This window comes from Platalea leucorodia (genome assembly GCF_965183815.1).
Source record: "Platalea leucorodia genome assembly, chromosome: 6".
Lineage (NCBI taxonomy): Eukaryota > Metazoa > Chordata > Aves > Pelecaniformes > Threskiornithidae > Platalea > Platalea leucorodia.
In genome coordinates, this window is record NC_138828.1 from 50,013,675 (window position 1) to 50,041,286 (window position 27,612).

General features: G+C 38.5%; 1 protein-coding gene across 1 annotated transcript in view; it reads left to right on the forward strand.

Annotated features, from left to right (window-relative positions):
* WWC2 (WW and C2 domain containing 2) overlaps window positions 1-27,612 on the forward strand; it is a 102,600-nt gene that overhangs the window by 33,551 nt on the left and 41,437 nt on the right. The window contains exons 2-6 of the mRNA XM_082316562.1: window positions 5,054-5,163; window positions 18,049-18,252; window positions 19,237-19,313; window positions 23,997-24,076; window positions 27,500-27,612. The exon at window positions 27,500-27,612 is cut by the window's right edge and continues 17 nt beyond it. Coding sequence (XP_082172688.1) covers window positions 5,054-5,163; window positions 18,049-18,252; window positions 19,237-19,313; window positions 23,997-24,076; window positions 27,500-27,612 — 584 coding nt within the window. The remainder of the gene's footprint in view (window positions 1-5,053; window positions 5,164-18,048; window positions 18,253-19,236; window positions 19,314-23,996; window positions 24,077-27,499) is intronic.

Below are 27,612 nucleotides of genomic sequence, written 5' to 3' on the forward strand. Positions count from 1 at the left end.
TGGATAAAATCAGGTCTGGAAGTATGCTAAGGAGGTCAGTGATGCTGGTGTCAGCTGAGTTCAGAAGAGAACAAAGACCAGAGTTTCCTGGTGATAAAGTAGGGACCTAATCATAATATGGGTAACCTCTGCTTCAGTGTTGTAATTTATTTCATCCTGAACAGATTTTGGAGGAAAAAAAAAGGAGTCGGAGAAGGAATACAGCAGAATGCAGCACTACTTTTGCATAGAACAATGTGTTGAAAATTGTGCGTGCATGTGTATGTGTGTATATACATACATGTGTGTATGTGTATATATATACATACACATTTTTAAGAACATGCACATTGATGATCTCAGATCACAAAAGTGTGAAATACCATGGGTTGTCCGTATCTTGACAGAACGACAGCATTCACTAGTATATGTAGTAAATGTCTCATTTTTTGTGGACTCTAACATTAGGAAGAAACCTTTCTTGTACATATTTTTGTAGTCTAGGGAGTACCTCAAGCAAGAAAGTGCAAAGAGTTGTCCAAATGGAACAATATTGCACTGACAATCCATCAGTCTGTAGTTAAGTTTCCATTTTACCGTATCATCGGCCTCTTTATTAACTTTAGATGCATATACAGACTTATTCTTATAGGCATAGCTGCAGATGCAATAGCAACTGTTAATGATAACACATATATCATTGTAGAATCTACATTTTAAGGTCTTAGCTAACTTTGTATTTTGAAAGAAAAATGTGGATTTGAGGTGGTAATACAGCTTCACAATTTGTAAGCTGTATTTGTCTCTTAGGTTTCCCAGGGTGTATGTGAAGTGATTGGCAATAACATAATTATATACTCTTTACATAATGGAATTACAGAATGCTTCCTGGTTTTCTTAACAGTAGCCACTTCTCCTTATATACACCTGCTGCTTATTCTCTGGTCTGGGGAGTACACTTCAATCTGTATGGTGAAACGGCAGTGTTGCAGCCATATAGGTTTGAGTAGATAAAAATGTTATATATGAGCTAAAGGCTAACAAATTAGTCTTCACTTGGAAGGAGTTCTGTAAGGTTAAAAAAAAAAAGTGCTCATAGGTGAGAATACTTGAGCTTAATGATATGCATCAAAAAATTCCCACCTTTTGTTAACTAATTGAACTTCATAGTATATTAAATGTGGACTTTAAGTCATCCTTTTTAGAGTATCAGCATTCTTTTAAGAACATGTAAATTGATGACTACAAACTGAAAAAGTATTATAAACTGCGTCAGAATATCAGTGCCCTGAGACGCAGCACTTAATCCTCTATTATGGTGCAATAAACCTCATTTTTCTTGGGTCACGGTTAATGAATGTAATGGCAGTCCATCTATCATAGGTTATTATGTCCCAGATAATGATCTTCACACAGGCAAGATTCCTTCAGTCCTTGCTGCTAGGTATTATTTCCTTTCCAATTACATATCTTAACTCTCTTTGATTTCAACTTTTGTCTTGCAGATTTTCTCTTGCATTTTACTTATCTTCATATCATGTTAATCTCATCCATTTGCCATACATGTTTTGAAAATAAATACTTTTTATGTTGAGAGAGTTCCGAGGCCCTAAAGCAGTCTGATATCACCTTGTGGGGATTGCTGCTCAGTTGTAAAAGTCCGTGTTGGTCTCAAAAATCTTGTGCTATTAAAAGACTCTGGAACAAAAAAAGGGAGTCATGGGGATGTAACACTCTTAAGTAATTGTGATCTTGTTATGTACAAACCTCTTCATTATTTAAAAATCCACTTAGGAGCAGTTCTGCTGACATAGTTCAGATCTTAAGGCTGTGATGTCCAAGCATGATCCAGCAGAGCAGTATTTGTCCAGTACTGCCTGTACTTCAGGGCTTCTGTCTCCCTCTTCTTCTTTTGTTTAAGGTCTAGAGTGGGTCACTCAAGTATTTTTCCACAGTTTTTTTAGTGTCGTTTTAATTTATGGAGTGTCTGGGGTGAGAGAGCGGCTGCTATTCATTCTCACGGTGTCCGATTTCTGACAGGTGATAACACCTGGACAGAACATCCGCATGGCCAGAGTGGTCTGCAGTCTAACCTACAGAATGAGCTATAATAGTAAGTAGTCAGCATTTAATTAAAAATAAAATTGGTGTGGAGTGTAGATGAAAAGCCAGGATAGTACTGGGATTATATCCTTCCTGTTGTAGAGGTGGTTTAAAAATCACATCTTGTGACTGTTGCTAACTGTGGTGTGTATCTTTGGTGAAAGTATTAAATGCTTATGGAGAGTTCTAAATGAATGTATTAGATGCCATCTGGGCATGTTTACACTAGTTTGTTATGATCCCTCTTTTGCTACACAGTATTTAAAATATTTTTACTCCTTGAACTGCGAGACTTGTGTTTTGAGTTAATATTATAATGGCTAAGGATGACATTGAACTTTGATTTTTATTCAGTTTAAGAAATCTTTTTTGAAAATCCGCTGTTGTAATCTAATTTGATTTAAGGCAGGACTTTCTTCACAGCAAGATGAGCCCTAGTAGTTGGCACAGGTTCACATGAGTAACCAAACTCACTGAAGGGCTGTTGCTTTTACGTGATGGATGCTTCCTCTGAGCAGTAGTGGCCTGGGAACTCTCTGGCATGGGTGCCCTGTGTTCAGTCCGTTGTGTGCTGTGGACAGCCTGGCTGAAGCTGTGGTTGTGTGCATTATCCTGGCTTTAAAAGGCTTCCCCTGCTTTCCTAAGAGCCATCTCTTTCTGTGTGGCTGTTACTATTGACAAACAAAACAGTTATCTTTGAGGTGATAGTGGTAATTGTTAGTAGGTAGCATTTGGGCAGGTGTATTTGATACGGCAGTGCTAGGCAGCTGCAGCTTTGTGGGCCAGCTGTTAGCCTGCCGAGCCGCGTAGCTGCCGTCCTGGCTGTGGCAGCACAGCTTCTGCTGCCCTGAGAGGAGGAGGAGGGTGAGGAGCAGTGTGGCAGGTCTGAGCTGGGGTTTCTGGAGAGGTCCTTCTCAGAGCAGTGCCATGTCTGGATTTAAAAATGTATGTCGGCAGTGGGAGAGGATACAATGGGTAGACTTGGCTTACTACAGACCTGGTCTCTCCCCGGAGATCGCTGGGGAGTTTACCCCAGTCACCTTCAGTGGGATGTCCTCACCTGCATCATAATGAGGAGGATGGGTCGTGTCCAGTTAAGATTTCCTTTAGAAAAGGAGCTCTTGGACTGTGAGGCGGCATATAGTAGTTAAGGTTGAGAAGAACAGGTACTACAGAAGCTACACCTTGTCACTCAACTGAGAAAAGTGTCTGTGGCTGGCCATTCTCATGGAGAATCTCTCCCAATAAACAGAACTTCTCTCATACCTTTCTTGTGCTGCTCACAATCCGTATTTTTTATCCTAGTGATCCAGATGTGATTCCACATTGGTAATCTCACCTGAATTTTGTAAGTTTTCAGTGTGTTTGGTGGTTTTGCATAGCAGTTTGTAAGTGGCAATAAATTGGCGAATTTGCCTTAGACATGTGAATGTGTCCAGGACCTCAAATGAAGCATTAGTAACCTTCATAGGATTATGTTGTAAACTTTGGAGAAATATGAGGAAGTGGATTCACACTTACAATCTTAAAAAAATAAATTGGAAAAAAAAAATCACAGTTCCAAAGGTTTTGGATCTTAAGAGCTTGGTTCTTTGTATTTTTGCAACACTAGTTTGGAGGAATAAAGTGTTGCCCTACTTAAAGAATTAGTAGGTCAGATCCATCAATAATAATAATATATTTGTGGGACAATGATTTCTAAATCAAACCTGTGCTCAAATTTCTATTTTCTCAGCTGCATGAAGAATTTAATTCAATAGTTTTGTAAAGTATTTTCTGTCTGGTGTTTTGTACACAAAATAAGCCGATTCATTTTGTAGAAAGTAAAATGTGCTATTCTTTTTCATTCCTCACAAAAATGTCAATAAACCAGTTTCTTTTGGTCAGAAACTAATTGAAGAAAAAATACTGAAACACAGAAAAGCATATGTGAATTAGACTGTTGGCTTTTTATTTGTATAGAATTTTAATGATGAGATGAAAAAACAGTCTTAGGTGATAGAAATTAAGTGGCAGTGAGCAAAGGAGATGATGTTTGTGTGTCCCACAAACTGCTCTTGATAATCTTACTCTGAGGATTTTTTTTTTAAACTCTGGATATGTACTAATATTATTGTTACTACAGTGACAATAAAACCTTAAATCTCTTGTTCTTCCTATTAAATATATCAGTATATCAGACATGGCATTTATCTGTGGGTTTATCAACAGTAAACTCAATCATTTCTTTAAAAAAAAAAAAAAACAGGGCAAAAAGATGATGATGTAGAGCTTTGGTGAGCCTCAGTTGGGAAAGAGCCCATGTATTATTGTTATCAATCTATTTCTTGTAACAAATAGGTGCTGCATTATTAAAATGAAAAACTTTAGTTGTCTGTCTTCCTAAAAAAGCACCATGTAAACATCTAAGGCCCATTAAATGTTACTTATAAAATGTCTACTCTATGCACACTGCTGCTTATTTTATTCAAGTACATGGATTTATAAGTGCTGCTAATTGCGTCTTAGGTGGTTGTATTCTTTTTTCTGAATTTCCTGTCTGTGGTCATTAAAGAAGATGACCTTGAAATCTTGTGCTTTCATCACAGAGTCAAGGTCGAAGGGTCCAGTTCTTCTGGGGACAAATAGGAGTGTAGATTTTTTTTTTTTTTTTTTTCCTAAAAAGCTATTGGTTATTGTTTAATTTTAAACTGTCAAATGTGAAAGATGTTACAGTGAATTTCTCACTTGAGTGCCTGTACTGAAAAACATTTGCAATAACTTATATTATGTTCTTGGAGTTAATGAATTCAGAAGGATGGAATAGAGGAAAAACAATCAAGAGCCTAAACTTTAAGAGGGAGAAAACAACTTGCTCTCATTTCTCCCTGCTATCTTTCTTTAGCTTTTGTCATAATAGGAATTAATATGAATAACAAACATGTATGAAAGAGAGATAAGCTCTACCATTAACTTGTTTCTTTGTTTTTAGGTTAACAAAGCCCTTGTCATTTGCGGATTGTGTTGGGGATGAACTACCATGGGGATGGGAAGCTGCATATGATCCTCAGATTGGTGTATACTATATTGATCACATCAATCGTAAGTATTTTCCAATTTGCCATATTGGTTATAATAAGAAGGCTCATCATGATTAGACTTTTCTAAGAAGCTTTTAAAGCATGACTGGGAGTAGGGAAAGATTTCTTGAGAGAAGTGTAGTTAAAGTAATAATTTCTGATTTTCAGTAGACAAATTATCCCATTTGTGTGCATGGGTTTGTTGGGGATGGTTGCAGATGTATTATAGCTGGCTCAAAATTTTTCATGTGTCTCTTCATCTTTTCCTGTGGAAGAAGTCCAGGTAATGTGTAGTAAATAAAGATGGTTTACATCTGTTGGTATCTGTAAAGTGTATGATCTTTGGTGACTATTAAATATTCAGCAATGCACGCTGGTGGAGATAGTCTGATACGAGTAATAAAAACTGGCTTCAGTCTAACTACTGAAAGGAACTGTTGTAGATAAGGTAGTATGGAGTGTATGGGGGGGGTATTTGTAACTTGTATATGCGGTCTGGAAAATGTACTGTAGTTCTAAGAATGTTGTAGAATACATTTCAGGCTGTAAATAATGCTATATTTTGTAGTAATTGGACAGGGAATGGGGAATTCAGATGCTGGGAAAAAATTGCCCTTTGGTATAACATTATTGGCTTTAAAAGGCTTACAACAAAATCTTCTGATATAAAATGAGTATGTCTGTTTCTACATATATTTTTAATTGCATGGGAATTATGTCTAAACCATACAAAACTATAGCAAAATTTGAAATACAGTGCTTGTTAGACTTATCAAAATGAATAAATTCCTGAAAGCATTTGTATCTTCTTTTTATGTGTGTTGCTCCATATTAATTGATACCTCTTTCTATTTTCTCAGAAGTTATTTTTAATAAGATAATAGAAGAGATTCTATTTAAGATCAGTACCCGAATATAGGTGCCTGCATCTGTGCTAGCAGTGCTGTGTACTTACTTAAAAAATAGTAAGGTGTCTATGGCCATTTGAGATGCTTTAGGTTAGCAGAGACAACTGTAGATATGTCTAGGTCAGTAGATATGGCATGGACGGTAAGAGACCAGTGGTCTTCTGGAACAAAGTTGGAGATGAGGCTTGTTACCCTGTGGCATCTCAAATGTATGGGCAAGTGAATAAACTCTGAGACGTCTAAGCTGCTTTTGTAGTCAGTAGCTATCCAGTCAGTACAGCCAATGTAATGTAAAGTGTCATGTAGCTGCCTGGCTGGGTGTCTGCTTTGAAGATGAGCTGATTTAAGCTCCTTTGGTTGGGTTGGACTGGAACTCTGATAACTAGAATGACACGTTAGACATCTACTGTGCTTATTGAACACCTGCAGACAGACACCTAATCTTGAACTGAATCCCATCCAGTAACTTCAATTGGGGTTTTATAGCCCTGTGTTATTGGAATAACAATGAGAGTCCTCTGATCTTACGTGTGGTGTTAAACGTTTCTGAATTTTAAAAAATAGGGACATACCTGATCAAATTCAAAAGGTGAAGAAAGAAAAGGATTTGCTTCTGATTCTAAATGCTATTAACAAGAGGAAACTTGTCTTTAACTTCTGCTTTGGCCAAATCTATAAAACTTAAAGCTATAAAATTTTGAGCAGGCAATCTGCATTTCTGAGCATTTTGAAAGTGCTTTCAGATCACTGCTCTGATAATTGTGCTCTTTTATTCCATACATGCTCAAAATTTTTAATCAGTTCTAAAAATCTCAGCCTTTTAGTTTTGTTGCCTTTTATTTGAAAGAGATTAAATATTTTCCTTATGTTTAAATGCTATTTCTGTGCATTAAAGGTGAATTCCTGCATATTATAATCTGTCCATGGGTTGAAGTTCTGCTTCACACACATGTAAAGTGTTGAGGCTTGGACAGCATTCTTGGCATTTGACAGGAATTCTCTTGGCAATTGTTAATATACTGCAAACACTAATGCTTCACTTAATAGAGAAGAGTTGTGTATATCTGTCTGTACATGTGGCTTTCTGTGGCCGGGACAAATAAGTGTGATTAGCTAGGTTTCTTCATATTACGTTAATGCGAATTATGGATGACAAAGTGGTGCACTTCGGTATACTTGAAGTGGTTTCCATCCATTGGTCAGTAGTGCATTTAGTTTCTGTTATAATAATGTATGTGTCGCTGTGTAGCAATTTCAGTGAAACAACTTCTTCTGTAAAGGGGTATGTTTTAGTTTTGTACGCTGTATTTTCTGCAGTGTTTTGGTGAGAGTACTCTTGAGTTGCTGGGAGGTAAACTGCCTAAGCGTCTAATAAGCAGGTCATTAGTCTGACGTGCCAAATGTGGAGATAACTTCTACTTCATCTGACTGGGATGTGTGTGTTGTTTTGATGCTATTGAAATCTCTCGTATGGAGGTCACTAATAATTAGGGGGGGAAAAGCCTTTCTAGAAGGCAGTTTTTGCACCTGCTTACTGCTTTATTAGCAGTGTAATAATTCAGATGTGTTTGAATATGCTTTCTGGATTTGAAGTGTTAAAATTCTCTGTCAGGACAGGGATACATTAGAACAAGGAAGACTTCTTTATTCTTTCACCTGTATAATTATAATTTTGTTAATTCTCTCTTTTACTGGACAAAGAAAAACTGCACCCACTGCTAGGAGAAGGACCAAATGGATAGATGCCTGAAAAACAGGTTGGATAAAGTTGGATTTCAGGACCCATAAATGGCAGCTTGAGGGATAGTGCCTTGGGAAGAAATCTGCTCCCATGTGTTAAGTAGGGAGAGGTGACTGAATACGTTTCATGTTCAATGCCTTCTGGCTGGATTTATTTCAGCAAAATGTTTGAGGCTTGAAGGCCCATTGATTCTTTCATCTTGCATTAATATTTTCCCCATCTGTCTAATTATCTTAGTCCTTTACCTTCCCTTCTCCCATACAAACCTGAGAAAAGCCTGCTTTCCTTAACTGCTGGTGGAAACTCAATTTCGCCTCCACAGAGGGGTAAGAGTTGGCTGTGAGCAGTTTGAAATTGTAAAACACTCCCTCAGACTTGAGGAACTTGCTTTTGGTGTCAATATGTTTAAGTATAACTTGGTTTTATTATCATCACACATTTTCTATAATTTTATATATTTGTATGAGTTTTTTGCAAATACAGCAGGTTTTTTTTTCTAGCTCTTACCGATTGCCTTAGAGCTTTCTCATGATCCTTTTGGATGATGTAACCCACTTTGACTAACACTGACTGAGGTCATTACTCTGTGAATATATTACCCCAATTAGGAGTTTTAATGTGAGGCTTTCAACTTCAAGGGAGACCAGATTACAGACCATCTGGCAAGGCAGAACATGCATATGATGTGGGTAGCTAATACCATAAGAACCTAAATGCTTACCCTGTGGTTCAGTAGCGTCCTTTGTTAGACGGATGACTGAAGGGATATTATTTGGTGTTCAGGGACTGAGGAGTTCCTTTCGTGCAGGATCTTTCTTACTGTGGTTTCAGAGAGTCCAAAGATTTTATAGCTTATGCTGTTCACTCTTGTAATTGTTATTGCATATATGTACTCGTGCGTTCGTCTACTTCAGCTGTCTAATGTGCTAACATTTACTAATTTTGCTAAATAACACGGTTAGGAACTCAAGGCAATACCAAAAATAACACAAACCTATTACTACACTTTATTTCATATATCTACAGACAAAGTCATCACTTTCACATTTTTCCAATTCTTCTGCAGGATTTTCAACATGAGGCATTAAGTGGCTGAGATGCAAACATTTATGGTCTCAGAGCTTGGATTTGCAAACACTTTTAAGCTGATGTAATCTCCAAAAGAATTGGTCCTGCTCTATTGCTACCTCTGGCCTTTTGTTCTGTCCCTGCAATGTTTTTGCTTATACTGGCATGAACGTTTGCATGGTCAGACAGTGAATCAGATCAGGGAGCTGATTCGAGTTGTAACTAATCTAGTATGGAAAAAAAAAGTTGCTGTTTGTTCTCCTTTCCACACCCGTATTTATGCAAGCACGAGAGGGAAGGTGACCTGGGGATATGAATGAACAGTCAGGTGGAACAGACGGGGTACAGCTGCTTTTCATGGTAGCACTGGTTAAAGGTATTTTTGAAATGACACCCTTGAACTTTCATCTGTTCTGCACCCTGTGCAGGCTGGCCAGGAAGCAGGTTTGACTCTGAGGCTGTGATTTCCAGGTGCACTTCTCGAGTGGTGGCGGCAGCTGAAGTAGCAGTCAGTGCTTGCTCTGGTTCCTGCTCCCACGTTGGGTCAGCGTGAGGACGTGTAGTAAACACGGACAATGGGGAAGCACTCTGCTTCCTCAGGTGTGTGAGTTGTCGTTCCCCACCTCCTCTTCCTTCCCCCATGTTTAGTGGTAAGGATAACAGAAAGGAACTGTATTTAAAAGATAAGGATGGGAAGGAATAGCTACCCCTAGGCCAGTAGTAGTTCGGGCCATCACATCACTTTCTTTTTGCCGCTCTGTACTTCGTATTCAATATGATGATTTTTCTCCCTGCCCTCCATCCCCAGCACTCCATTCTTCAAAATGGAGTTTGGACACCTACCCCTTCTCTGCTTCTGCAGCTCCTCCCTACTTAGTTTTAATTGTCCACTTTGGAAGCATGAATGCACCTTTCTCAGAGACTGCTTTCTACCACTGTTTCATCCACAAAGAAAAAGAAAATTGAGCCAGAGGGATGCTAAAACGTCAGGAAGCATAGAGGTAGAGGGATTTGTGTCTGCTTAGCTCAAGAATAGAATTCATTGGAGGTCTCTATTTCCCCACTTGGTTTCCTTCCTTCTTAAAATTTCAAAGCCTAGCTATTTACCTACACTGCTCGACATTTACAACACTATTTTAACTACAGGTATTCTATTTCTTCTTGTAATCTTAAAGGCTTTCATGCCAGTTCACACCTGTGCAACTGGTTTATCTAATACGGGGATTTTTGTGGATAGACTGATTATCCTCTGCTCCAGCCTGGGACTCTAGTACCTCTGCAACTGTGAAATTATGCCGGGCTGTTTTTTTCAGACAAGGGAGAAATCTGAAAATCCCACCATGAGTCTGCAATGACCATTAGTTTGAGAGAGTCAAACGGTGTTTCATGATCATAAACATGCACTGTTTATTCCCACGATGCATCACCATCTTCTAAGCAAGTAGTGACATGCAAGCATTTGGGAGACAATTGTGAAGACTCTTTACTGTCAGCAAGCACACGTGGTGAAAACCCAAGTGCGGTATATCTTATCTTGACTCTTATTTATAGGTATCTTCTCTGCCCTCTGGCTATAGGAAGGGATTAGAGTAATCTGGTGCATGCTGGCTTCAGAAGGAGGGCTCGAGCAATGAAGGCTCTGGATTAAAGATGATTTTAGCTGCTGACTTTTATGTAAAGATCATACTTGCATGTTTTTCTTATGTCTTAATTCTGATAGCCATAGCAGTAAAACATTACCTACTTACTGGGTAACGTAGATCAAAATGCTCAGTTTCTACTGCATTTGACTCTGAGATACATAAGCATATGTTGCTCAATATCTAGAGGAAACTAATGTGCCATAAGGATAACATGTTCAATATTTCTTCGTAAAAATCTCTGAATAAATATTTCCTTGGAAATCTGCTCATGCTTGCACAGTATAGCTGGAAAACATTCTCATTTTATCTCATTACTCAAATTCAAGTACAGAATTATTTTATGCAAAAGTGAAGAAGGTGTCTGGAAGAGAGGAGGCATTTTTTGTGTGCGAGTTCTGTGGCAGGAAACAAACTGTAGAGAGCTCAGTTCAGAGCATACTCTGAATAACCTGATTTTCCTTCATGTCTCTTTTTAGAAACCATATTCCATCTTATGTGGTAGAATGTGATTTTCTTTGAGTATCCAGCAATGTTTTAGATCATTTTTAAGACACTGTATGTGTCATCTTGTTGGGCTGCACGGTCTTACTGAAACTGTTGTTTCTGTGATGTGCTATTCTTTATTTTTATGTACCTATTGAACAAATATATCAGTGTGAAGTGATATAATATTTGTTCGTGACTTCTTCCTCAAATTTTTGGGTATGAATTGCTTTTCTTGTTGTTCGAGTTTGAATTGTAAGTATTTTAAAAAGTGGGGGGGGGGGGAAGGAATGAGAAGAAAATGCATTCAGAAAGCCTCTGGTATGTAAACAATAAAGTGCATTCCTTAAGCCAATCTAGTAACACTTGGTTATTCTCCATGAAACTAGTGCTAGTACATCTGCTACTTTGCTGTTCATTAACACTTGCATCTCAGTTGCCTGCCATATTTGTTATGCCAGTTGAAGTACAATGACGTAATATTTGCCCTCTTTTTCTAAGTGTATTTTTGTCTGATTGCAGGCAAAAGTACTGGAGATTTGAATGCCAGTTTGTTTATCAAGAAATGTGGGATGCACTTGTAGAATAAACATATCCATAGTGATTACGTAATGTTGTTGATAAAATTGTTTTCACCACCCACCACTAAGCTAACTCATGTTATCCCGTAATGGTTGATATCAGATGCCATTTTTCCTTTTCTGATGTTACATGTCAAAGGGTGGTTGTTGATTTTGTTTGTGCCATCTCAAAACATTTTTGTGCGAGATACTATTGAAATCTTGATTCTCCTTCGCTGCGGCTGGCCCCAGTTTGGCTTGCCTGCAGCCCTTTTCCAGGGGCTTGCCCTCAGCATGTGGTAGGCTGCTTTCCAGGTGTCCCTCCTTCTCAAACCACCTCTGTGGAGTAGAATGGAATCCTATCACAGCAAAGGCATTGAGGGCTGCTCAAAAACCAATCTGGATTTAGCTTGCGCACTTTCTTCAGCCACTAGGGTTCAGGAGAAGCACCACTTATGAGGGATCCTGAGCGTAGTGAGCTATAGGGTTTGCAGCCTGTGTTACTCTCTTGAAGGTGGGGTTCTGTTTGGTTGGAGGTAGTAGTCCCGCAATTATTATGCAAGGTAACCAGAGATGTCAGGTGTAATGGAGTTATCTTTTCATCACTTACTATTTCAGGCAGAGAAATTGCTGCCCTGACACAGAGTATCTAGCTGAGTTGTGACACGGTGCAGCCCAGAGCACAGCCGGCTGTGTGCGGCACACTTCTGCATCAGTCAAAACCACCCTCTTTCCAGGGCTTGGCCACTGGAAGCTTCCCTGTAAGCTGGTATATGAGGGAGAAGGTGCATGGTATTGATAAGTAGATCCATGCTTAAGATTCTAATGGATGAGTAGATCCATAAGTAGGCTTGCTGCTGCCTAAAAAAGGACATGTAGTTCCTTCCGCAGCTGGGTGGATCTTCCTCGTGGAAGGCTCATTGGACCTTTGGTAACATGGCACAACTCACCTAACTTGCCAGAACATGATGTATCTGCTTTCATGTTATCCTTTGGAGCCAGTGAGTGTTTGGGTGAGTTTAGTGCATCAAATAGGCTTTGTGCCAGGCTGGGTGAACACCAGAGACTGTGCAAAAGAGAACATGTGAATGTGGTGACGTTGGGGAGTATGGGTTGAGGTTACATGGTAGAAACTCTCACTGCCAAAAAGGAGGGCTATTACAGCAGCTCCACTGTGGCACGGAACTCCCCCCTGCTCCCCTCCCTCCAAGTCTTCAGTCTCTGGTCCTCGTTTCTAGCCAGGTCAACTAGTTTCCCTTGGAATAGCTTCTCTTCTGAGATGGTGATTCTGCTACATTTACAAACTGGAATGATATGGGCATGTGTTTTAACAGATGTGAGTTCTCTCTTCAGGATGAAAAGTATGATGCCATGATTTTGTCTCCTCTTGCTATGTATGTGTCCTTCTCAAGTAGCAATCTAGCATCTATGGCATTTTTTTTTTAGTGAGACCCCTTGAGAGTACTTGTTCTCTGTGTTGTCTAAATGCAATGTGTTTGACTGAAGACAGCTTACACGTGGGTCATTCTAGAGCCAATTGACGCTATTATTTTGTTGGCAAGGGGAGATGTTGGAAAACTATTGCTTCCACATATTGTTAATCTTGTAGTAAAATGTCCAATTCTCTCATGTCTAGCAGTAGGGCGTCAGGGAGCCATTCCCTTCCCTGTGGGATTTTCTAGTGGGATTTTAATTTCATGTATTTTAGGGAAATATGATCTGCTGCTGATAAGGTAATAGTTTCCTTCTGTTCAAGTAGACTGTAAGAATTTGGCAGAGCTTCTTGATAGCAGACAGGAACATAACATATGAAAATGCCTCATTTAAAAAAAATGGCATGCCTGACTATCGCCTGTATCCTATGTATAATATATAATCTTAGGTATAATTACACAGAGCATGCATAACATTGCTGCCCTTGAAACAAGTTCTAGCCAAAGGAATAAACAAAACTTTCAAGGTGTAAAGTCAGTCTTGGCATTTTGGTTTTGAATTATTGTTTGGGCCAAATTCTTTGCTGAATTTAAGTGCATCAAACCTGGCTGGCAGTGAGCCAGGAAGAGCGCATTTCATGAACAGCAGTATGATTAAAGGCAGCGCAGCTTGCTCTTCTACGTTACAGGGCTGTGATCGTTTCAGTGCACAGGAACGTCCTTGGGTGGAGCATGCCATCCTGCTGCTTGTGTGGTTCCGCTGGGCGAGACCTCGTGTTTTCTGCCTCATGGAATTTCCCCCCAGCGTGAGTAGTCACTCAGATCTTTAAAAATAGGAGGAAATAAATTGCTTGTTCATAATTTTTTTTAATAAATTTATTAGCTACACACTTGCAGTAATTTGTTTAAAGTTAAATTAATTGGTTTTAAATCAAGATCTCTTAACAGAATTGAGTAATTTTGATTTGCAAGTGGCTTTGCCAAACGACGCTAAAACCAAGTCAAATTAGGAATGTGTAACCTGACTATTAGGCGCACCACCACCCTCCTCATTCTGTTACTGTGGATCATTATTTTGCATTGTGATTGGACAGAGGAAGTTGATAGATAAAGATTTTTTAAAATCTAAGCAGTGCTCTTGATAGAGCCTGATGTACAACTCTGAGTTGTTTACAGATCCATTTTAAGGAGATTCCTTTAGTTCATATCTAAGTTTATGCTACAGAGAATGATGGCTAGTATATCTTCTTCATTTTCTCTACAAGTAGCAGCTGAACTCTTGAATTTAACTTCATCTGGTGAGGCAGAAAGTGTTGGAGAGGTCATGCTCAGGGGAGTGGTTTGTTCGTTCTCCACTGCTGATGACTGAAGTCCAGTTAGTGTTTTCTAGAACAGATACAACCCTACAGCTCTGTCTAGTGTGCACAACCAGTGCTTACTCCTCACCTGACCAGCAGAATTAACATCTCCCCATCTGTCTAGCTAGCGATCTGTTTGTTGCATGATTCCTATCTGCTGTAGACAGGGTTGTAAGGCATCCTGTTGCAGTCAGCAGTGGAAACATCTGCCCTGAAAAAGGAATGAGATGTCCCAAGTTTATTTTATATCAGCTGTTGAATAATAAGGCTAGGAAAATGTTTGGATGTTCTTTGTGGGTTAAATTTGATTTAAGCATGAAGGGCTTCCCATCTCATTTTGAAATGTTCAGCAAGCTGTTCTGCAATGACATGCATGTAGCTATCCCAATAATATTCTTGCCTATACAAGTTTGACCTCAACAACAGGTGCTTAAAACATTCTCGTCCAAGGAAAAAAATACTTATCTTTGTGAGGCTTTACTCTGAGAAGTATAAATATTTGTTTTTGAAAGGAGAACTCTGCTTCTTAAAAAATTTTATTGGCTCTTGGAAGGTACATGTGCTCAAATGAACATACTTTTCAGAATGCAGCACTTCAGTACAAGAAGTACTATCCATAGTTCTGTCTTTGTTTTTTTTTCCTCTGTGGGGTAAACCTACTGATTAAAATCGAGACAACTGAAAATTATAGATGAACAAGCATATGGTGCTGCTACACAGGCACACATTTATATATATATATGTTCATATGTAACACACATATATATGAACAACTTGCCAAACAAGTTATATGCTTTTCTGGGTTTTCCACTTCATAATGTTTAAGAAGACATAGAGTGAAAAATACTTCAGAGCCTTCTCTGCCTGGTAAAAACTGAGTAACAGTTCTGGGGTAGTCATTCCAGTACTGCTTTGTTTTTTCCAGGATTATGTATTTTCCCAACTGAGCATTTGTTCTGGAATAAAATGCATGCAGATAAAATTAGCTGAGAATAGTTTGGCCAGTCAATGTACCTACACAGGCAAATACCCAGACCTCAGTATGGTGAAGTTAGAGTGTACAGTTTTTAAAATGCAGGGTTACCTTTAACTCATTTATGACAGTCAGTGTAAAAGATGTTAGCTCATACAATCATAGTATTGTTTTGCACATGCAGCTTGGAGCGGCAAAAAGAAAATGTTTGATTGTATTTGTCAGCAATACAAAATAATCTTCTGTTGATCAGCTTTGTCCTTCTCTAGCAGTCACAAGGACAGGGCATCTGTGGGCCACATTTTAGGACTCTGCAGGCTACATTTGGTCTTTGGGCTGCATGTTGAGCAATCCTCACTTAAAACCTACAAGGCAATTACCTACAACATGCTCGAAGATGAGATCTTCCAATCTTGTAAGATTATTTGGTGGCTGCTGGTTGCACTCTTAAAACACAATCACATCGTTGCGTTCTTCTAAAAACCCAACATAACTGCATTTATCCTATTTGATCATTGACCCATGAGAATCCTGCTTCATGCTCTTCATCCTGCTTCACAAAAAAGGACAGCTCTGGAAACCAGCACTTCTTATCTTGTGTAAATAACTGTGAATGTGGAGGTGTGTTAAAGCACAACAGCAATAAGTGGCCACAGATTGGGACATGTGTTGACTGTTTAGGAGAGAAAAGGTATCGATTTGCTTCTTTGTGTGCCTGATATCTTTGTGGAAAAGAGCAGGTGGCTATAAACACACATATACGTGTGTGTGCGCGCGTGTCCCCGTAGCTATAGTTAGTTTTTTTGGAGAGAGTGTTCCTGTTGGGGTTATTGGAAAACCAACTGTGTATAAAGCTCCTCTGCTTTAATCTTTTGTGCGCTGCACTTGGGTTTACGTGATTTATACTCTCTGTGCATCCTTTGTGTACATCTAAGAAATATCTTTCCCAGGTAGCAATACAAAAGCTTGTCATGTTTGTAAATGGTGGAGGGGGTCACCAGCATGGGGGGGTGTGTGGGTGTGTGTGTATATTTGTTTGTTTTTAAAACCATCAGTAGTTCCATAGACATTGTCGGTTTAGGATTCTACAGGGTTAGTTTATGGGATGCTTCTTTTTGTTTGCATGTCTTTTGGTTTATGTGATACTAACACCAAAAAAAAGCTTTTGAAAAACTAGTAGTTAATCAGTATGGGAAATTGTTATTAACCAGAACCTGTCCTTATCAGCTTTTGCTGTTACAAGATCTGTTTTCATATATGGAGTTGAAAGAGTGCCTTCTCCCCAGGAGTGCACTTCAGCTACAGTTTAGAGCAATCAGGTTGGTTCTGCTTCAGTTCTTTTTTTCTCCCGTGTCTTCAGCCACGTTCCTTTCCCCCCCCGATCCCCCCCCATTGGTTCTCACCATAAAGCAATTCAGAGAACTAGTGGCAGAAATCTAACCCAGAGAATAAACTTTCCTCCTCCTTTGTGCAGAAGAATTATGAAGTAAACACTTGGCACTTAAACACTTTGGTACTGAATGTTACTTTTTATCTCTATGTGGATTTATAGTATGTAATCTATGTAGATTTATAGTATGTAACTTACAAAGAAAATGCAGTGTGGTGCACGTTTGCATTTAAATTTCAAACTTTTCATGATTATGTCTTGTAAGAATGTTTTTATACTTAATACAGCTTTAAAGGAAGAACATTCATTGTACAGCTTCAAAAAGTGCAGAACTAAGGAAATATTAATGATTAGATCGAACATTCAGCCTTAACTCTTCCTCTTTGCATGTTTACATTTAAAAAAAAAAATCTTAAAACCTACAATTACAATTAGATTGATCTCATCACATACTTTCTTAATATATACCACTACATTATGTCTAATCCTCTTGTCTACACATTCTATGCAAGTGTGTCTTCTGTGTGGCTGCTGGAGTTAAAATGGTTGACCTGAAGCCCTTCATGAATTAATGGCCTGTTCCAGCCTGCTCATTTATATTATCTGGGTAGTCAGTGGAAAGAAGTAGATGCCTCAGAAGGGCAGTTCGGTCCCATGTGTCTTGGGCACCTGTCTTCAATGGAGTGAAGTGGCCTCTGAGGGTGGCCCTCTGTCTTTTGACCATAAAAGAAAGTTGTATCTTGGATCAGATGCCTAGCAGGGATAGGGATAGAGTTAAGTGAGATGATCTGGAGGGTTAATGTTCTGTTAGTTCAGTAACAGGGGAAAAGATAAAACTGTTTTTGTAGAGGGAAAGGAGAGAGATAACCACCATAAAACATGAATAACATATGGCCGTAAAAATTAATGAAGTGGGGAGGAGGGGAGTTGAAAAAAACATACCAGCTAAGATTACTTTTCATTTTTGTTCAGAGATGCATTCAATTTTAAGATGTCATTGAAAGACTTTATTGATCCAATTATTTCTGAATACTCTGATGCAAAAAAAAGGGGTTTTTTTCTTGAGTTTTAGGATGTTATTAGTTCAAGGTTGGAGATGTGGGAATGATCTACATAAGCATTTACCTGTTGTACCCTAATTCCTAATTTTGCAATTAATCCCTTAAATACTGTTTCTTAAACACACTATTGTGGCAAAGAAAAATTTAAATAAAATTGAGCATCTGCTTAGTAACCAAAGACAAGCTATGGTTTACACTGCTATAACTGAATTACAGGCAAAGAAACAATTTCGTTGTCAGCGGATTTCAGCAAAGGTCTCTTTAAATCCTTTCTTTTTCTCCTATAAAGAAACAACACAAATAGAGGATCCCAGGAAACAATGGAGGCAAGAACAAGAGAGGATGTTAAAAGATTATCTTATGGTAGCCCAGGATGCTCTCAGTACTCAGAAAGAACTGTACCAGGTGAAAGAACAGAGGCTAGCGCTTGCCCTGGATGAGTACGTACGGTTGAATGATGCCTACAAAGAAAAATCAAGCTCTCGTACAAGCTGTAAGTACAGTAGAGAATACAATGTAACTTCTTTGATCTGTGCCTTGCTTCCTCTTTAGGATGAGTTTTCAAGGTTTGCTATGAACACCTTGTACTCTGGCTTTTTTAGAGATAGCATCCTTACTTTTTTCTTATTGTTTTATTTAATATAAAGATATTCTGCTGGAGAGAACCCTCTTCTCTCTGATACAATTGAACTCCTTTGAGCCATCATTTAGAGCTGTTGGCTCTGAAATCTATTTTGTCATGCAGTTTGTCAGAACAAAATTCTGCCAAATCTAGGTTCAGAGTAAATAGGATCTCTTGCACTTCATGGCTGCATACTGAAATGACCCTACTGTGTTGACAGGTGTCTGCAATAGACCAAGAAGGGAATTTGTCACTGCTTTATAAGAATAGCATGCAATAATTTTATAGCCTGTGTGCTGTGATCAGGGGTGAAGTAGAGATACATGTTACAATGTTGGGCAAGGAATTGGCATTGGTAAAGCGCTGTCAGAGGCCTGTCATTGGCCAAACATCTCTCTTAGAAGTAGATAGTGTGATAAAAGTAATATGTACAGCTGCGGAAGAACTGAGTGGCAGACCTCTGAGGCTTCTGAATAAATCTTCTGCTTTCCAGAAATCTCCTTAGAAATTACAGCTTCCAGGAAGAGGTTATCGCAAGATGGCTCAGCCAGAAGAATGGCAACAGAAAGCAAGGGATAGAAAGCCAGGGAGAACGAGGTGCTACTTGAGGATCCTGGGATAGGCAAAGGAGGATAGATACCAAATAGTGGTAGGGGAAAAAAGGGGGGAAATTTTGATTATGCATTAATTATTGCTATCCTGCAATGCTGGCTACTCTATAAAAGGACATTTTTTTTCAAGTGTAGGTTTTTCTGCACTTTGTAGCTTTAGATCAATGTGGATTCAATGAGGAAGGGACTAATTAATGATTTAAAAGTACTTAAATATTTGTCCTTTTTTGTCTGTTTAAAAAAGTGTTCTCAGGCTCCTCATCAAGCACAAAGTATGATCCTGACATTTTGAAGGCTGAAATCTCCACTACAAGATTAAGGGTGAGAGCGCTTAACTCGTATTCATTTGTGTTCTGTGTGCAAAGTTTATAATTGCAGAACAAGCAAAGCTTGAACTAGCAGGTGTATCTCGTACTCTGGTACTGAAACCTCCTAATAGTCTCATTAAATACCATTCAGACGTTTTTAAAGAATTTTTAAAGCTGTCTCTGTTACTTTCAGATAACACGTTTCAGGGAAACTTTGACAGACATTCTGATTAGATGTGGGTTTAAATAAACCCGGTAACTATTTTCACTTGTATGCTTTTGTTTTTAAAAGGAAGAGTAAAAATCTTTAGGTGAAAATAGAAAAGTAGTAGGCCAAGGTGAGTTGCAGCTAGATGACTCTTTTTACACAATCTTTCTTCTGTGAGAAATGCACCATTAGCTACATGAACTGCCTCACAAATTTCTGTTGGTTTAAAAATGACTTTTCAATAATGGTGTGAAACTTTGTTTTGTCAAAATGGAACAGTTCAGATCAAGAATGAAAGTTTGTGTTCGCATTTTGAAATTGCTAATGAACAAAAATCCATTATTTGGTCAACTGTATTCAGTATGGTCACTAACAGACTCCATATAAAGAACTTTCGTTCACAGGTTAGTCTCTAGTGAATTTATCTTGAATTGGGAGGAAATGGTGTGGAAGACATTTAAAATCTCTATAGGGAGTTCATTTATTTAAGCTGTGGCATATAATGCTCGATGGATAGCCTAGGCTTTCTGTAGTTAGTAATGAAAAAAATCAGATCAAACCATGCAGGTTAAAAAGACAGCACCTCACAGCATAGTCTGTCGATGAGGGCTGGAATACAGACTCTGCGGGAGCAGAAGCAGTTACTCAGTTCTTCCATTGCCCCCTCCTGGCTTCTGCACAGAGCAGCACTCATAGAAGCCTCCGAGAGTAGCATCCTCCTTCACCTGGAGTAAGAGTTACGATTAGGAGTCTAAACAATTAATGTTTAAAAGGAACTGTGGAATAGCTCATTAAAATTTTAAAACCCAATATAAATCAGGGATGGAATACACTGTAAAACTGGTGTCCGGATGTTGCCTTCCTGACTGCTTGTACGCCTGTTCATCCTTACCAATCTCAATTTCTTTAAGGAGAAGTTAGTGAGAGAACTTATTTCAACACTGGAGGAGGTGGGAGAAAAAAAATTTGTAGGTTTAGTAGGGAGAATCAATAGCAGTAAGGACTCTGTCAGGAGCAAGAATGACAGGACAGGGCGAGAGCTTTCTAAAATGAGTGGAGCAGTAACAGATGTTCCCTGTGGCCAGGGGATCACTGGTATATTTGGGAAATCAGCAGTGTTGAAGAACAAAACACATGACCAAATTTAAATATAGTCACCTACAAGTCAAAGTGGTGAAAATTCAGACATGGTCCTGTGCTCAGTTTTTCCTGTTACTTAGCTCTGATCACCTCACAGCTCAAGATGCAGAAACACTGAATCACCTCTTGGCTGCAGATCTACAATTTGTCTGTTCACTGAGGAGAGAGGCAGATGTGTTAATCACAGTAATTCATTTTTTGGAGGCGCTTTCCTCTCCGTTGTTTCTTGGAGTCAAGGAGCCTAATATCCTGCTAGTTCCCAACACCTGATTTATTGGCATTGCGAAGTCCAAGTTGCATATGTGCCTAAAATAGGTGACCTGAATCTTGTCTGCAGAGTTTAGAAGGGTGCAAGTCCAAGAATATCTGTATCAGCATAAAGTGTGTTGTTATCCAAAGCCACTGGATATGAAAATCATCGAGATAAGAAAAAGTAGAGCCCTCTGATGCTAGGGCTGGAAAGTGGTTTTCATGGAAGATGGCAAGAAAGGTATGACTGTTATCATAGTTGACCCTTATTTGAATGTTTGAAGATGCTTTGCTAATATGCCACCTTTTGGCATTTTACAGTACATGCATTCATGGACTTAATGGGAAACAAAGTTAGTCATTAGTAAGCTGCTAGCCAGCTAGTTAGAATTTGCACATTGTTTAGTGAACTATTAGGTCAGATGTACTAAACCTGTTTCTCTCTCTCACACTGGTGGAGGCTTACTGGTATCATCAGGTTAATGGTGGCTGGAGGGGGAAACTCAGCATTTGAGGAAGTTCTGAATTGGCCTTTGGCCTTTTCCTTGTTAGCTGTGCTTGATACATGCATGTGGAGCCTTTTGGATACACGAATTGCCTGTTGCGCAATAGGCTGTGGAGAAAATACAACAGAAATCAGACAGCTGTTAAATGAAATAAGCAGCAGAAGAAAGACCTTTCTCACAAGATTAAAAGTGGAGGATCTGATCCTGCAGTGGATCCCCTTTGAGTGGGGCCATTTGGGATCTTAATTAGTAATCAGTAGGATAATTCAAACAACACAAAGCCTATGTGATCACAGTATGTTTTATGCATATGCAGTGACTAGGGGATGCACCTTTATAAAATAACAAGAGGGGGTTTTTTGTCATTGTTGTCCCAGTAGTACTTGAGTGCTGGGAATAGAAGGGAGTTAGCACAGGAGCCTGCTTGAAGATGTGAAGGAGGAGGACGTGAGAGGCCTGTCAGGTGACTTAAGATCATATGCAGAAGCAATAGGAACGGGGTGAAGGATAAAACAAGTGAAGAGTTGTGAAAAAGCGGGAAGTACATGAAAGTGTTGAAGGAGAAGACAAGGAGCACAAGAGTAGTTTAATGCAAGCACGATGCAGTAAACACAGAGTCTATATTATTATGTAGGTCACGTCCTTCTAGGATAATGTGCCTAACTCACATTTCTTGATAATGAAATGATGATGAATTACAGCAGAGGACACTCAGAAGATGATCTTGAGGAAATATGTAAGGGTTTCTGAGAGATCCAGTCCTCTAAGTTGAAATCAAGTGTGCCTTCTGCTATTGCTATAAATTCACATTTCTGATTTAAAAAAAAAAGTTTAGCCATTCTGCATTTCTCAGAAAAGTTGAGATTCTTTCATATTTTACACATTACTTTACCTGGAACATAGAAGTGATATCTGTTCATTTTCTATAGCCTTGATCAGAACACTTGAGAGATTATTCTTGGGGTTTTCATGCTAGTCAGGGAAGAAATAGTTAAGGAGTGCTGAATGTGTACTTAGAGACCTTGCCTATTTATTATGCTAACTATTCATTATGATCAAAATAAAAACAGTTTTCTGTCAAGTAAAGCAGCTAGTGATGATAGTTTCCGAAAGTCTGAACCTAACCCATCATCTAAAGGAACAGATTTTGCTTTGGAGAAAATGGAGATTGAAAGCATTTTATTTCTGTCACAGAAAAATCATTAGCCAGAAGCTACAAACTTGAATGCCTAAGTATCATTCACAAACTCATATGAAGAACCCTGCAAATCACCAGTTATTTTAGACATACAAAGCATTTTACGTGTCTTGGAAAGCTACAGCAGCTGCTGCTCAGTACTTTTAGTCACCTGGCATCTTGGGAATCTCACCTTTTTTTTTTTTTTTTTTTTTTTTTTTTTTTTTTTTTTTATAGCACCAAGTAGGAATTCTAAAGGGATTTGGATACAAAAAGTCTTGGAGACATATTTGACATATTTTGAACTTGGTTTCAGTTAAAGTGGTCAAAATTCTTAATTTTAATATAATCATTTTTCAAAAGAGTTGAATACCTGAGGACCTATATGAAAACAAGCAAGAATTTCACAGTGGTAGGTGAGAGCAGGAGACTTCCAGCAGGCTTTTTGTTTTTTCACCTTACTGATTGGAAAATCAAAAAGCCTAACAATATCTGGCTAGTATGTGGAGTGCAAACAAGCCAGGTATAGATGTATAAATACCAAAATTTAGGACTCCACATTTCAAGGAGGCATTTCTTTCTCCATGTATGCTAAGGATTAATTTTAATTTGTGTTAAAGTAGAGTCCTTTATAGGTGGTACAGAAACTTTGTTTTAGTACATTTGGGAAGTATGACATAAAAAAATTAAGTGGAGGATTTTTTTTATTTAATCTTGATTCATAAATATTTTGTAGTGTACTCGTATCTGCTAACATCTGAAATAGCAATATTAAGATTAAAAAGCAATTGAGCATGCAAATTTAGGGAAAGTAGGGAATGTTTTGCCAAAGACATTTCTCTTAAATAGATTGCTATTTTTGTGATCCAAATGTGTTTAGTGATTGTCATCTTTGAATTAAATGAATGTGAATTATATGTTTAGGGATCCAGGGTCTGTAAAGCTTTATAAGAAAGGATGGTTTGTAAGGGGGGAAAAAAAAAAAAAAAAAAAAGAGTCCACGCTTTGTCTTTTACAGTGCAAATGACTTGAGAGATTCCTGGAATGAAAAAGTGAAAATATAATAAGCCTAAAAATAAACAGGCGTGTCCCTGTAGGACAGTTGGAATGCATGCTTAACAAGTGAGAAGTAAATTACTTGTTAAAGTTCTCTCAGGTTTAATAACACAGTGTGGTATCGATACAAATAAGGAATGTGATTTAATCTGCTTTGTGTCCCTTTAATACTGAAGCATGTTGCCCATAGACATCAGGAAGAGAACAGATCCTTTTGTTTTTAATATGTGTCAGTAGAGCAATTTACTCTCTTTTTTTTGTCTCATCTGATGTAGAGAATACATTAATTGTTCAAAGCCATGTGTTAACGCCATTTAACAAGAGGAATTTTCTAACTCTTGCTTTGATTTAACACACAAGGTTAAGAAGCTGAAGAGGGAACTCTCTCAGATGAAGCAAGAGCTGCTGTACAAGGAACAGGGCTTTGAAACACTGCAACAGTGAGTAAAAGAAAATAGTTGAAACTGACTTAATTCAGTTGCCTGTTTTCCTTTTTTGGCATAGAATTGAATCCATCTTATGTGAGAGAATTATCGGGGGGAAAAATGAGAATCTAATAACTCTTTTTGTTGTAGTTAGGAAGCAGGAAATCTGTAGAAATGGCAAACCTATTGTGCAAGTGTTAACATAAGAAATCTGTTCCCCCTCCTATTTTTTTTCCATGAGGTAGGTTGTGTTGCAAAGAGGCAGAAAGAAGGGCAGTGGTTAAGGGTCCTGAGGAAGAATTTAGCTGCTTTGTGTGTCCTGTTTAAAAAAATAAAAAAAATAAATAAAAAAAAAAGTTGAAGAAGTGATTAGGTCTTTCTTTCCTCCCTCCCCACCTCTGAGCTCAGGGGGGGATGGGGAGGGGAGAGAGAGAGAGAAAGGGGTGCTGTTCTCGGAGGTGTAAATGGTACACAACTGTGCAGGGTTTGAAATGGGTCACGATTTGAGGATTAGCGACCTGACTTTCTTTGTTCCAGTTGCTGGGGTACCTGGTGTCCAAAGGGCTGATGCTGAACTGGGTGAGCGTTCTGGGTATTTAACCAGTTGGATTATTGGGGAGTGACTTTTTATTTTAAGTCTGAGCACTCCCTGTTGCTCCTGACTTCCAAAGTAGGGCCCTAAAATATTAAACATTACTGGAACTGTCACCACAGAGAACTTACTGCAGAGGAAACCTTGCTAACAAGCGTGTTTTCTTGACTAATGTGAACAGAAATTTACTAATGCTAGTTGTTTTCCTTATTGTGCTACATACCCATACATTAAGGATATATTTACACAGTAAAATGCTGAACTGTGTGCTCTTAGTACACTAGTTCCAGTAGCAGAAGTAAAGTTGCAGCATTAACATAATGTCTGGAATCATTTACCTTTTTTTCTCAGGAACCTCCTATGTATGGCAGCGTACTGTCAGATAAGTAATAATCTCTATCCTGGAGAGCTTGCAGAATATATAGGGAAGATGGACAAACGGTGGGAGAGAGGAAGTGCATTTCCATCTTCCAGGTGGGGTGGTGGAGTACTAAAATGCAGAGAAGTAATTTGCAAAGCATGACAGAGTATCTATGTGTGGAGCTGAGAGACTGGAGTTCAGTTCCCAGTTCTACCAGAACATCTTATAGGCTATTGCCTGTGTATTTTAACAGATCGGTTCTATACAGTAGGAGTTCTTTTAAGTGGGAGAAAATAATTCTGGTCCAGGAAATGGCCAGTCATAATTAGAGACATGTCAAAATGGACGAAAAATGTTTTTCTGCTATGAAGATTTTTGAAGTCAATTGGGAACTGAAAACCCTCAGCACCTTAGGAGGATGCCAGTCAAGTCTCTATTCTCCTTCATTTGACTAAAACAAAAATATAAGGTTTGTTTGTTATTTAAATGTAGAAAGACTAGTGAGGAGTGAAGGGAGAAAAGGATAGTGAATTTATTTAACCATAAATCAGATTTCATTTGAAGCAAAATTTAGAAGATGACAGACGTATTGATTCTAAAGCTTAAGGTAATAAAAACTCATGCTGCTGTCCCAGGATTAAAGGTTAGCCAATCATGCTGGTTTTATTATATTAATTCAACAATGAAGTATTGTTTTAAAGCAGCTTGCTCACAAGCCATTTTGATAGGAATCCAAAGCATGTTTCAGAAACTGTCAACAGCATTCCACAGAAACACAATGGGCGTTTGTTTTTAGAATTCAGTCAGCCACTTTCAAACAGTACTAATCCCATTAATTTAAAGCAGGAAGATGGAATATCTTATATGTCAGAGATCCTTCTTGTCCATCTTAATTATATACAGAATAAAGCAGTTGTGATTTGAATGTGGCACATCATATTACTAGGCAGCATGTGGTGTGTTACCCAACTGTTCACTCATGGTTGCAATTGTTGGCATATCCTGTATCTATTTGACCTTAGCCACCTGATAAGTTACCAAAAATTGAGAGTTGTCAGACAGTAAGTAAGTGCCTACCTATGAAATAGTTTGAGGAACTTTTCAAGCTGAAACAAATACATCCTTGAATAGGAATCTGAGTGCTGAGTCACATAGGTAATTTTCTTACACAGATGCAGTTCTACTTTGCACAAAAACTGAAATGTGGAGAAAGGAAAACAAACATGCTCCCAGCTTTAAAGACCATTTTAGAACCTTGGTATCTTGTGCACAAAACTGGAAGTAAAACAGAATACTGTTACAGGTGTTTCGTGTGAGTTTCTGTTCTTGCAGGGGATGCTCGAGATCACTTCTGATCATTAAAGTGTGTGTTCATTCCTCACTCACAAGGTCAATGTCTTCTAGCAAAGATGATGGATGATGATAAAAACAGAAAACCAATTGCATTATAAAAGAAATGTATTCTCTACTAGATAGCTTGACTTTTGTGAAGATGGCTGTTGTTTTTAATTTTGTGAAGCACAGCCGCAGTCATTTCTATGATGCTATGAAATGTTCAGTCAAATTAGAAGTCAGAGAAGTGTGCTTACAAACTACTTATTGAAGTAAATCAGGGGATACTAAAATGAAATCTCTTTTTTTATCTCTAAGTTTGGGGACTTTTTTGTTATTTTCAAGTTACAGTTTTTAAAATCATTGATAGTCCAGGAATTTAATAAATTGTCCAGTGTATGACATACGATATTAATTATCCAGAGATTTTGTGAATAAAGAGAGCCTGGTGACGGGCTGAGCAGAACAGCTGTTCTAGACTGCTAATGCCTAGGATTAGGGTGAATGAGAGGGAAGCTGAGACAAGAATGGAGCTGGTTACATTTCTTCTCTGCAAGGCTGATTAGTACCAAGAAGCTTGCCTGTCTGGGTAGAGGAATACTACTAAGAATAAATTCTGCTTCTGTAAGGGTCACAAACGGTGAACAGTATGAAAGGTGTACCCAAAAGCTGCTTCTGTGCTGCAGAGTGTTATGGTGGGGATGGGAATTTTGGCAGTGTTGTCAGCAGTACTGCTGTACTGCTGGTAGCATGTGTAGGAGTCTTTAGTGCTCTGTGCCCTTTATGTCTTTAAGACTGGATCAACTAGAATTGCTTGTGGAGTCTCTGGCTTTGGTAAGGCCCCAGTAGTTTAGCTGAGGTGGTTTTAAAGCCAACAGAAGTATTTTTCCATTAAATTCCCTGATGTCAGCAAAAACCATCCACTGGGCACTGTGTATGTGTTCGATAGCTCGACATTTTTGCCAAGGATTAAGTAGTAAGTATTTTAATGAAGACTTCAATGTCGTTTTCCCTCTTTGCATGTCTATTACAGGAAATGGTGTCTGTTATCTCCTTCCCTTCTGTTCTCTAACTATGCTTCTGCCTGAAGCAGAACAGCAGAGGTGTAAGTATTATTTTCTGTATCCAGTATTAATATTCTCTCTTTCCACAGAATTGACCAAAAAATGTCTGGAGGCCAGAGCGGGTATGAACTATGTGAGGCCAAAGCCATCCTGAGTGAACTGAAGTCCATCAGAAAGGCGATAAGTTCAGGGGAGAGAGAAA